Raw genomic sequence first — 12,018 nt, 5'->3', positions numbered from 1 at the left:
GAAGGAAAGAATAGCAGAGAGGCTGAGATGGTGATAACGAGGTCTGGAGAAAATGGGGATGAGGCTTAAAAGCAAGTGCAGCCATGAGGTCTTATAGGCCACGTTGGGGGATTCAGATGCTGAGCTAACAACAGTGGGAAGCCATTGATGGGGTCTAAATCAAGGAGGATTGGTCTGAACATTATTTACATTTTTTAAATAAAAGTCCACCCCTGGGCATGTTTGGAGACTCAGTGGGAAAAGGGCCAGAATGAGCACATAGGTTAGTAAGGAGATGGCTGCATTAGTTTGGCAAAAGGTGAGGGCATGTTGAACCATAGTAGTGGCGTTAGAGATGAAGAAGAAAGACTTGGGGAATGTTTCAAAGGTAGAATCAACAGGACTTGGTAGTGCACTGGCTTCACAGGGTGAGGAAGAAAGAGGAATAAAGGATTCAACTCTGGTGATATGGCAATGGCTCTTCAGGATCAGGTTTTCCTATGAGCTCTTTGAGAAAGAAGCTGTTTCTTCTCCATTGTCTACCTGCACTCTAGGTACACTGGCACAGGGCAGCAGCCCACAGGTTATAGTGGTTGGACATCAACATAAAAGCTTCATCACAAGTGTAGATAACTTGTGTGTGGATAGGTTAACTTGCTTGACTGCTAGATATGCTTCTATAGATTGTGTGTGTGTGTGTGTACATTCATACATATGTACATAAATATAGAGGTACTGAGATACGTATAGTTAAAAAAGAGCTATGCAGCACTGTTCTACAGATCCCATACATTTGCTACAAAATGCATGCAAACAAATGTGTAAACTGTTCATCATAGGAGTTTAGTTGCTGCTTATTTCTGGCCCACCTGTGATGTGAACATTTATTGAACATCTACTTGTTTCAGGTTCTGGAGTAGTGATAGAGACAGAAATTAGTCTGATTAGTTCCTATCTTCACTGAGTTTTGTGATAAATTACGTAGACAGAGGAATAAACAGAAATACAAAACAGTGTGTGTGTGATACAGGCTCTGATAGACAAGACCATAGGTGCATAGAAGTCAGGGCACAGCACCTGACCCAGCCAGAATCTGCCTGGAGGAAGTGATGCCTACCTGAAGCCTGAGGCTGAGTAGCAGTGAACCAAGTTAAAAGGATCAGGAATGGTATTCCAGGCAGACAGAGCAGCATAAGCAAATAGGATATTGTGTTTATATGGAACTGCTAAAGTTGTAGCAGTGGAGACAGAGAAGGAGGAAAAAGGAAGAGATTTGAGAGAGATTTAGGAAGTAGAATCTCAGGAATTGGCTCTGGAGGGATGGGTGAGGAAGAAGCAAGAATTTAGAATGATGCCTAAGTTTCTGGTTTATTTTCTATGATTAATAATAATTATACTTAATTCCACTGACTGAGTCTTTAAAATGTGCCATGTACATCCTGCACTAGTATCCTTTACATAAATTATTCCTAATATTCAAAACACTTCTATGAAGTAGTTGTAATTCTCCTCATTTTGTAGATAAGGAAAATAAAATTCGCAGAGATTAGGCAGTTTGCCTAAAGTCAATAAGGAGTCAGTGGCCATTTCTATAGGCAATAGGCTCCTGGCATTCCTCAGAATAGAAAGTTGAAGCCAATCTGGAAGGGCCTTGTGTACCCAGTAGGCTGCACTTTCTTTCATGGGCAGTGTCAGTTGGAGAAGTTCAACACTGCAGAACTGTTTGTGGGTTGGGGCGGGGTTTCTCACCCCTGAAGGAAGCCTGGTAGATGGATCCAAAAGACAGCAACCAGAGCCTGCTGCCCTCCCCCACCCACAGGATGGTTTAATTAAAATCCACACATCCAGAAGGAAACCTTAGAAACCCAACATAATTTCCCACTGCCACCAGCAGCCACCTCACCTCTGGGGATTTCTCAGTAGATTTGGAATTTCTCATAAGCTCCTGAGGAACTAATTCTCTGAGTCCTCCATTCTTTCTTTGCTTGAGGAGAGTGTATCTCCCCAAAGCCCACTCTGACACCCTTAGAAATTTACTAATTGTTCTTCTCTGAAATGTCTATGGATATCTGTTTCTTTATCTCCCATAGGTCCTGAAGAAGAGGTCTGGGCAGGAGGGATGGGAAATGTTATCAAATGGGAGATCACTATGGTATATGTGCACACATGCATGCACTTGCATATTGCAGTCACAGATACCTACCACAAGTATGCTCACACTTGCATACATGCACTTCGCAGATACATGGACCCTCTTCTACCAATCACACATGGAGGTATAAAAATACATAATTAGATATGTAAGGTACACCCATGGACCTACTGGGACAATCATAGAAAAACACCATACACTCAGCATGAGCTCACCTATCCATCTACCTTTACTCTCACATCCACATAGCTGCACACCTCATGCACACATACACATACACACTCACAGACAACAGGCGCAAATCCAGAGCTGTGTTCACAAGACCCAGGTGCTCACTTGCTACTTTTCCACAATCATTGGTCTCAGAACTATAACAAAGGCTGTGTGGATTTCATCTTGTGAATACTTTTGCCCCAAATACTTTATCTCAGGGTGTCTGTGAGGAGATGACCTATGAAGAAATCCAGGAACACTATCCTGAAGAATTTGCACTACGAGACCAAGATAAATATCGCTACCGCTATCCCAAGGGAGAGGTAAGGTTGGGAGGGGTGGTGTAACTTCTATAACTCCTCCCCAAGACCTCCATTCCAACTGCCAGGATTCCACAGTTGCCTAGAAAGCTTTAGAAACAGGGTAAAGCATATTTTGCGGCAGCTGCCATCTCACAAAACACATGATTATCTGACCCTTGGCTTAGATTCTTGGCTATAAGCAACAGACTTTTTAAAAAGCTACATATTTGCTTCCTTATTCTCTCTGCTTTCAGGAAGGCCCACTTTATCCTAGACTTTTCTCTGGTATCCCATCACTAAAGACACTTGAAATAATTCAACATCCTCTAATTTCCTGACGTTTTGCTGCCAAGTTGCCTAAAGCTCCATCCTCTCTGGGTAACAGGGCATCATCCAAAGGGACAATGGCTAATTGTTTAACCGACTTCTTTGCCACCACATGAACCAGACCATCACTTTCCTATCCCCATATGAGATGAATTCTCATTGCTTTCAACCCAGCCTCCATTTAGTCAGTTCCACAATATAGAGCATTTATTAGTCATATTCCATTTCCGATACAAATTCCTGGGAGGAATTATCAGAAAAGCAGGACATCTGGGAAGATAAAACAATAGATATTCTGTTCAGTTACATAGCACTTTCATATTTGTATCGTCCTCCTTGGAAATGACATTATAGAATCCATCTTAATTTGTCCTTGTTTTCCTTTATGTATTTTGAGGCTATATTATCAGAGGCATACGAATTTAAAGCAATTACATCTTCTTAGTAAATTGTACACTTTATTATTACATAGTGACCAAACCTCTTTTCTCCTGATAATCCTTTTTGCCCAAAAGTGTATTTTATTTTCGTTTTTTTATTTCAATAGATTTGGGAGGTATGAGTGTTTTTTTTGTTTGTTTGTTTCATGGATGAATTGTGTAATGGTGATGTCATGGCTTTCAGTGTACCTGTCACAAGAATAGTGTACATTGTACCTGATAAGTAATTTTTGATCCCTCACTACCCCCAACCTCCCATTTTCTTAGTTTCCAATGTCCATCATACCAAAAAGTATATTTTATCTAATATTAATATAGCAATACAAGATTGCTTCTGGAGACTGCTTGCCTAGTTCACTTTTATCTATTAATTTATTTCAACTTCCATGTGTATTTTTGTTTTGTGTCTCTTGTAAACACAGCTTATAGTTGGATTCTGTTGTTTTTAATCCAAACTGAAAAATATATGCCTTTTGAATAGTAAGTTTGGTATATTTTCTTTTATTATAATTACTATTTTTTTTAGTTTATTTCTATTATCTTGTCTTGAGCTCTCTATGCCTAGTTTATTTTTCATTTTGTTCTTGCCTTCTTAAGGATTGATAGAGTTTTTACATCCATGTTTAAGTTATATAATCTGTTTCCATTTATTTAGAAGTTACCCTTAATATTCTTAAAAAGACTTCATCATGATTCTTTTTATTCTTAGCAGATATATCCCACTAAGGATGTAAGGTCAAAATATTGTATTTTAAAATCACTTATAATGATTATTTGTTATTCATTGCAATAGAACCAACTTGACACTTAACATTTTAATACATGTAGTTAACAAAATCTAAAATCAATATCTCCACCCTCCCCCTAAACAATAGAACTTTAAGACTCTGGTCACTTTCTCTCATAATTTACATGCTAATTGTTTTGTGTTTTAGGTCAATCTTGGTCTTAACCCCCAAATGAATTATTACTGTTGTTATTACTGTTATTATTATGGTAAACAGTCAATGTTTATTTAGATTTAACTACATTTACTGATTCTTTCGATCGCTCTTGTTCCTTGTATCTCAAGTCTTCCTTCTGAGTTAATTTTTCATCTTCCTTTGGAAGCTTTTTTAATGAAGGTCTGTTGATAGTAATCTTACCCTTCTTTTTGTCTTACAATGTCTTGGTGGGGTGGGGGATTCCTCAATCCTAGTGATACTTTGGCTGGGTAGAAAGCTCTAAGTGGACAGTTGTTTTCTGTCGGCATTTTGAAGATATTACCCCCTACTGTCTTCTGGCTTCTACTGTGGCTAAGAAATCTGCTATCAGTCTAGTTGTCATTTATTTTCTATCTAGCTTTTACTTTTAAGGTCTTTGTATCTTTGTTCCTTTTGCGTTTCACTCTCACGTGTCTAGATATATTTTTTTTATTATTATTATTTGTCTTGCTTAGAAGTAGTGAGACTTCCTGAATCTGAGGATTGGGATTCTTCAGCAATTCTGAAAAATTCTCATATATTATATCTTTAATTTTTTTTCTCTCACATTCTCTCTGTTATCTCTTTCTGGAAATATAATTAGATGTGTTACTCCTGCCTCTATCCTTCATGTCTCCTAATTTTTCCTTCCTATTTTCTATCTTTTTGTATCTTTTGCTGCATTCTGGATAATTTTTTCAGCTTTATCTTCTATTTTTTTATTTTTTTATTTTTATTTATTTTTTTTTTTAAATTTTTTTTTTTTTCTGGCTAGCCAGGGTCCAAGCCCCAGAGCACCAACACAGTGGCCACTCTCGCAGGCAAGGACCAAGCTTTATCTTCTAAATCACTATTTCTTAAGTGGTATCTAATATGTGTTTACCCTATCCACTGTGTTTTCAATTTTAATGAATATATTTTTCATTTCTGAAATTTTATTTAGTTCTTTTTCAAATCTACATCATATATTTGATGGCATCTTGTTTCTTCCTTATATTTTCTATTCCACATTTTATTGCTTTAAAAATTTCAAACATTTATTTTATATCGTACATCCCTTAAGTTTTTAGGGTTCTATTCTTGTTTCTGCTTAGTCTTGTTCATGGCAGCTTATTTCCTTGTGTTATGTGAGCTCCAGTTTAGCAAGAATTTATCTTTGGGAATCTCATACAGCCTGAGTTGAGAGAATCCAGAGAAAATTTCCATTTTATCTGTAGTCCTGCGAGCTAACAACTTGAGACCACTTTTTATTAAACTTTCAGCATAACATTTTCCAAACAACATGGCTAATGTAATTCTGAATCACCACCCCGCCTGAGGGAAGGCTGGTGGTTATAAATTCTTACAGGAGTCTTCTCTTAATTTTTTCCACAAAGAGCCAAGAAGAGACAGATACATTTTCTTGTTGTTCCCCTTTGCCTGTGAGTGGAGTTTTTCTAGCTTACACTTTTATGGAAGATGTAAATATTTTCCCTTTGAGGGTCTCAGATTTGTATGACAGTCTCAGCCCCAACTCCCTACCTTGTGTATACCTAAGGCCTTATCTCCTATTTATATGAGGTTTGTTTTTTAAAAAAAACTCAAGCCTCTTGGTTACTATGATTGGCAAATGCCCCCAGGGTAGCTGTGGCTTCTACATCCACACTTATCATTCTTTTTTACAAGGTTTTCTTCATTTAGGAACCCTATATTCATAGAATTTCTCTTACTTTTTTTAAATGAAAGATCAGCAGTGCAATTAAGAAGACATTTTTGGGGGGCAAGGGCATTATTTGAAACCTTAAAATTTGTACCCCCATAATATGCTGAAATAAAAAATAAAGAAGACATTTCGTAGTGAGGAGTTTTACTATTGTTATTTAGTCCACTATATTGATTGTCTTCATTTAGCAGACGAGAAATAGAGATCCTAAGAAGGCAGTGAGTTACCTAAGGTCATATTGCTGGGTCAACAACTGAATTGGCACCAGAACCAAGTTTTTCTGATTCCTGGTTTAGAGTTACTCCCATCTGGCAAATATGCTTCATCTCCCTTTCTTACCCAAGTGTCTCTCTCACTTTTAGTCCTATGAGGATCTGGTCCAGCGTCTGGAGCCAGTTATAATGGAGCTAGAACGACAGGAGAACGTACTGGTGATCTGCCACCAGGCTGTCATGCGGTGCCTCCTGGCATACTTCCTGGATAAAAGTTCTGGTAACACCTTCCTCTCTGTTTCTGGCGTGGGGAACTAAACATGATTCGAGACCCTGATACCAGCAATTAGGAGTTTGTATCTTAGTGGTTAACAGCAGAGTATCTAGAACAAAGATGTCTGGCTTCAGATTCTTTCTCTGTCAATTACTAGCTGTACCACCTTTGACAAATTCCTTTACCTCTCTGGCTTCAGTTTCCTCATCTGTAAAATGGGGAGAATAATGGTGAAGTTTAAATAAACAACATATGTAAAGAGCTTACAACAGTTCATGGCACATTGTACAGGCTATCTGAATGTTAGCTTCTATTATTAGTATTAGTATTATTCTGAGCTAGCATTTTCAAAGCCAACATTAACAGTCTGCCTCAACCTGAAATAGCTGAGCCAGTATTTTCCTAAAACATGCTGCCATCAGGGGCCTTTCATGGCTTCATGATCCTGATTATAGGTTTCTGTCTTTGCTGTAGGGATGATTTCCCTAAAATAATGATGTTTGTATTTTAAATTGTTTTCAAATAGTAATTTGTTTTTTAAAATATCTTAGACATTGTATTTACACAGTACCTATATACTGACTACATACACTGAACTGCAAACTAGAACAGGTGGCCTGGCAATGGACGGTTATATCACCTTCAGGTGTGAGAGTCCATTTCCAATGTGGATACTGAAGTGTTGGCACTTCCGTGATATTTTGAGGGTGTCTAAGGACAGTACAAAATAATATTTTATTCCTACAATGTCCTGCAGTCTTGGATTTTTTCTTATAATTCTAGTTTCAAAATAAAAAGCACTTGTAATATGGGGTCATCCAGAATCTTAACCCAGGGAACTTGAGAACTTGACATTAGATAAGTCATTTCCTCTTCCTAGTCCTCAATTTCCTCACTGGAAATAGCTGATGGGATGTGTAGCATGGGGGTCCTTGCCCTGCTAGATTTATGTATGTTCACGTCTCTAATTTTCAGGGCAAATTTTTGAGAATGTGAGGCAGGCACTATAACTCCCATTGTCCAGATGAAGAAATGGAGAGAAGTGAGGTGACTTGCCCAAGGTCATAGGGCTCAGAGTGTCAATAGGAGTTGATCCCAGGTGCATGCCAGAGGCCTTCCCCTCTCAGATATGTGTGGAGTGCTTGGGGGACATGGGTACCTCCTGCTTTCTCCACTTCCTACTTGCTTTCACACACAGGCCACGCCGGCTGCTCACAACTACCCTGGCAGCTGGGCAGGGCAGGGTGGGGTGGACAGATGTTCTTACCCCCATTACTCAGGTGAGTGATGTTGGAACAAAGCCCAGAGAGATGATGTGACTGGGAATGTAGACCCACAAGCTTCAGGCCTGGGGTACCCTCAGATTGCATCTAGTTCAATTCTGTCCTGTGAGATGAGGACACTGAAGGCCAGAGAAGGAAGAATCTGGGCCAAGGTCACTAGTTGAGGCAGTGGCAGAGCTGGATCAGAGACCTCAGGCAAGTGGCTTCCCTTCTCCAGGTCTGTTTCCTCATGGGTACAGTGAGGGGTACAGAACCCCAGAGGATCATGGAGGATGCAGTGAGATAGGGCACAAAGCACCCTCAGCCCAGGGCCTGACGACGATGAAGACAAGACGAGGAGGAAGAGCAGGATGGATGCCCAGTACCACGCGCAGCCTGACCTCTCGGGGGGCTGGCTATGGGGGGCGGTGGCAGGCCTCAAAGGCCTCGGATGAACCTAAGGGCTGATCAGGGAAGCCACCAAGGGAGGTGGAACTCCTCCATGAAGGGATCTTGCTAAATGGAGGGAGATGGGGAGCGGGTGTACAGGAGGATGAGGGTGCCCAGCAGGTGGCTGTGGCACCTCCAGGACGCTGCAAGCCCCTCCATGGCAGGGGCACCCAACTGCAGGGCACAGAACACACATCGTGGCCTCAGAGGGTCTAGGTTCAAGTCCCTGCTCTGACTCTTCCTGGACGCAGGACTTCCCATGAGGGACGTCCCTCTCAGAGCCTCAGTTTCCTCATCCAGAAAATGGGCCTATTGTCCCCTCCTCTCAGCCTTGCCTGATAAATGGAAACGGAGGCCCTGACAAGAAATTGTACATGAACACTCAGAGCCACTTAATGTACCAGGTCAACAACTGGGAACAAGTGACTCCACGGGTGCCAGTCCACGGGGAAGTGTAGGAGCAGTGGGAGGGAGCAGCTGCGCTGGGGAGGAGGCTGCGGGAGCTGTCAGTGCCACGCACACCTGCGCCCTGGACTCTGGCGCACAGCAGGGGCTCAGTGGACACTTGCCGACAGGGACCATGGGACTTTATGGTGGGCGTCTGGGCAAGGCCCCAGGCTACGACAGTGGGGCGGCCTGCCTCGGTGTCCTGTTGGACCCAGGAGTGAATAGGTGGCCGTCTCTGGGGAGGCCGGCCTGACCCTCCTGCAGGACCCAGAGCCTGCCCCCCTTTCCCCAGGTGCTCCTTCCTCCCTGCCCCCGGCCGGCCGCCTCCCCGCTCTCCTCCTCTGTGCCCAGCCTGCTCTTGGCGCTGCCCCTGCAGGGTTGGGGAAGGGGGCCCTGGTGAGGCCCAGCCCAGCATGGGGAGGTGCCAGGGGGAGAGTCCAGCCAGCCCGGAGGCCTTGGAGGTGGTGCCCTGGCCAGCCCTAGAGATCTCTGAGGGCTGCTTCCTGCTCTTTTCCAGATGAGCTTCCGTATCTCAAGTGCCCTCTGCACACAGTGCTCAAACTCACGCCTGTGGCTCATGGTGAGTATCCCCCAGGCAATCCAAGGAAAGGTATATGGGGCTATGAGCATGCTCCCAGTGCCTGCCATTTTCCCAGCAGAGTCCTAGGGGAGGTTCCCTGCGTGAATAGATGGATGTCCTGGTGGAGGTGGGGCTGATGGTAGTCAGATAACAGGGAAAGGATAGCATGGCCTCTAAATCCAGGGCCTGGCTCCAACTTTTTCTGTCTCTGACAGTGTAGTGAGCATACAACACTGAGCTATAGAAGGGGGACTCCATAAAGGGGACCAGAGGAAAATTATAGATTGGAGCCATATTGGAGAAAGAGCTCAGTATTCTCTTGGGGCATTGGTTAACTACAAAAGGTTCATGAACAGGAAAGGGACTGAATCGAATCTATTGTGGGGTGTGCACAGGGCAGAATGGCTTACTGAAGCCTGGAGTAAGGTACAATCCACAGGCATTGGGCCTCCTCTGCCAGCTCCAGGCCCCAATGATGCACCCTCCTCATTCTTCAGGTCCCTGAGAACTCCACTGTGACGTTTTACACCCCTGGTGTTGCCTGTAACCGCACTGTCTTCTAAATGAACTTTGCTGATACTGATTGTCCAAGGCGTGGCCCCAGGACTCCTCCACACCTTCAGCACCTAACATGGCTTGGAGGATCAGCAGAGATCCATCCATACCGCGTAGATCTCGCAGACCACAAGAGACAGGGGAGGCAACAGATCTCTCATCTCCATCCCCATTTACAAATGAGCAACTGAAGCTCAGAGAACTAAGATTGTTGGGGGCAGAGCAGGAAGGACGCCTGTAGGCTGCCTCTCAGGCCTGGTGTCTTCCTCAGGCATCACACAGCCGTTTAAATTCCCTCCTACTGGGTGGTTCCAATCTGCACACGTATGGAACTGGGGGTGTGGGTGCTGATGGTGGGGGGGGGCAAAACCTCAGGGAAGACCTGTGCTTACCTTGAGGGCTTACAGACAAATGGTTTGCTCTTTTCTGAGGCTGCAAAGTGGAGCCCATCTACCTGAATGTGGAGGCCGTGAACACACACCGGGAGAAGCCTGAGGTAGGTGGGGGACTCCATGGCCCAGGCTGGTTGTGGACACAGCACATGGCAAAAGTCCCCTCCCCCACAGAAAGGCTGCCCCAACGCCACAGAGCCTGGGTGTTTTGCACCAACAGGTAGAATAACCAGCCTCCAGAAACGCAGGACCCACAGCCCAGACCTGAGGCACCATGGAGATGGAGGGCAAAGGCCTCAGGCCGAGATTCCCTACCCAGGCAGGCCTGAAAAGAGGGTCGAGATCCAGGCCTGGCTGAGAGAGGAGCCGGGCAGTGAGGATAGGAGGCAGGGGACGAGCTAGGGCTCTACACTGCTATCTTCCTCCTATTAATCTTGGGCTCTCTTCTCAGAATGTGGACGTCACCCGGGACCCTCAAGAAGCCTTGGACACTGTCCCTGCTCATTACTGACCTTTTTCCAAGAAGTCAAACTGCCTGTGTCCTCACTGCCTTCTACTTTTAGGAACTGACATCCTTGCTCTTCTCCCTACCCTGAGAAGACTCTGGTCTTGGCCTCACTGGCTACCAGTGAAGAAGCCCTCAGCAGCTCTAAAACAAGTCTCAATTCCTGGCCACAACTAAGAAACTGTCTAGCTCTGGATAAAGTTCTTTCTTTCTTAAGTCATACTCTCTGATCAATAAAGACTTCTCTTACTAGCTACAGGAGGAGAGTAAGAGGTCATGGTGAGCTTTCTTCCAGCGCTCTCAAGATCCTGATCCTGATCCTGACTCAGCTCTGGTGCTGTGGGGGTGTGGAATGGGTGAAGACTTCCTGGAGGGAAGAGTTCTATGGTAGCACCTCCAATGATGGGGGAGGAAACGGGTCCTTGTGAGTACCTGTGAGCCTTGTTCCTTGGTGGGCAAGGTGGCTGGGGACATGACACCTTCATCCTTACAATTGGCGAACAATCTGGCACTTAGGCCAAGTGCTCTTCTCTTCTCCAACTCTTGCTGCCATATTGATTTCACTGTCCATGTGAATGACCCAACCAACACCCTGGCCTCCCAGTCCCCTGACTCCCTCAACTCCAGTGATCATCTTCTCCCATTCAACTACCCACTCTATGAACTTTGGCAACATCTCCCTAGTCTGACTTCTCCAATGCAAGCATCTCACTATCTGATCACTGCCAACCCCCCCCCCAAGTCCTTACAACTCTATGTCATCCCCAGTATCTCTAGAAGCATGCCTGCACACAATAGGCATACATGTAGTATTTCATGAATGAACAATATTTGTTGTTGTACTGCATCAAGAGCATAGTCCTTTGATTGCTCCATTGTCTCTCAACCCATCTTCAGTCTTCTTCCATCCCTAATCAACTTGAATCCTCTTCAGCCACTCTCTATCCACCTACTGTGGGCCAGGTACCAGCAACCCAGTGATAAAGAGACAGACTCATACACTCGCTGCTTTTGTTCCCTTGTCCTTCCATCACAAACACCCGGCAAGACCCAAATCCTGCATAATCCACATCCCCTTTTTTTGTTGGGATCCACCACAGAGTTGCTGATTACTGCTTGAAGCAGATCTATAACTGCTTCCATAGCCACCCTTAAATCCTCTTCGAAGTCAGGGTCACCTTCTATTATCTGGCACCATAATCCATCCTACTTTCTCAGGGACGGGCTACTTCAGTCAATTGCTGATTCTTTCATGTCTTTCTCC

General features: G+C 44.0%; 1 protein-coding gene across 1 annotated transcript; it reads left to right on the top strand.

The window, feature by feature from the left end:
* The first annotated feature begins 43 nt into the window (after positions 1–43).
* On the top strand, positions 44–11,018 carry LOC142868744 (6-phosphofructo-2-kinase/fructose-2,6-bisphosphatase 1-like). The gene is made up of 5 exons (XM_075999909.1): positions 44–2,667; positions 6,440–6,569; positions 9,240–9,302; positions 10,289–10,353; positions 10,701–11,018. The coding sequence occupies exons 1-5, from the start codon at positions 2,578–2,580 to the stop codon at positions 10,758–10,760; spliced, it is 408 nt and encodes a 135-aa protein (XP_075856024.1). The 5' UTR covers positions 44–2,577; the 3' UTR covers positions 10,761–11,018.
* The last annotated feature ends 1,000 nt before the right edge of the window (positions 11,019–12,018 follow it).

This window comes from Microcebus murinus, unplaced genomic scaffold (assembly GCF_040939455.1).
Source record: "Microcebus murinus isolate Inina unplaced genomic scaffold, M.murinus_Inina_mat1.0 scaf041_hap2_Mmur4.0, whole genome shotgun sequence".
NCBI lineage: Eukaryota > Metazoa > Chordata > Mammalia > Primates > Cheirogaleidae > Microcebus > Microcebus murinus.
Note: the sequence above shows the minus strand (reverse complement) of the source record. Positions and strands in the feature narration are given on the sequence as shown.

Excerpts from the sequence above, each read along its gene's own strand:
- LOC142868744 (XM_075999909.1), top strand. The coding sequence starts at position 2,578 with ATGACCTATGAAGAAATCCAGGAACACTATCCTGAAGAATTTGCACTA. Across the intron at positions 2,668-6,439 it reads ACCGCTATCCCAAGGGAGAG|TCCTATGAGGATCTGGTCCA; the intron begins GTAAGGTTGGGA and ends TCTCACTTTTAG. Across the intron at positions 6,570-9,239 it reads CTTCCTGGATAAAAGTTCTG|ATGAGCTTCCGTATCTCAAG; the intron begins GTAACACCTTCC and ends GCTCTTTTCCAG.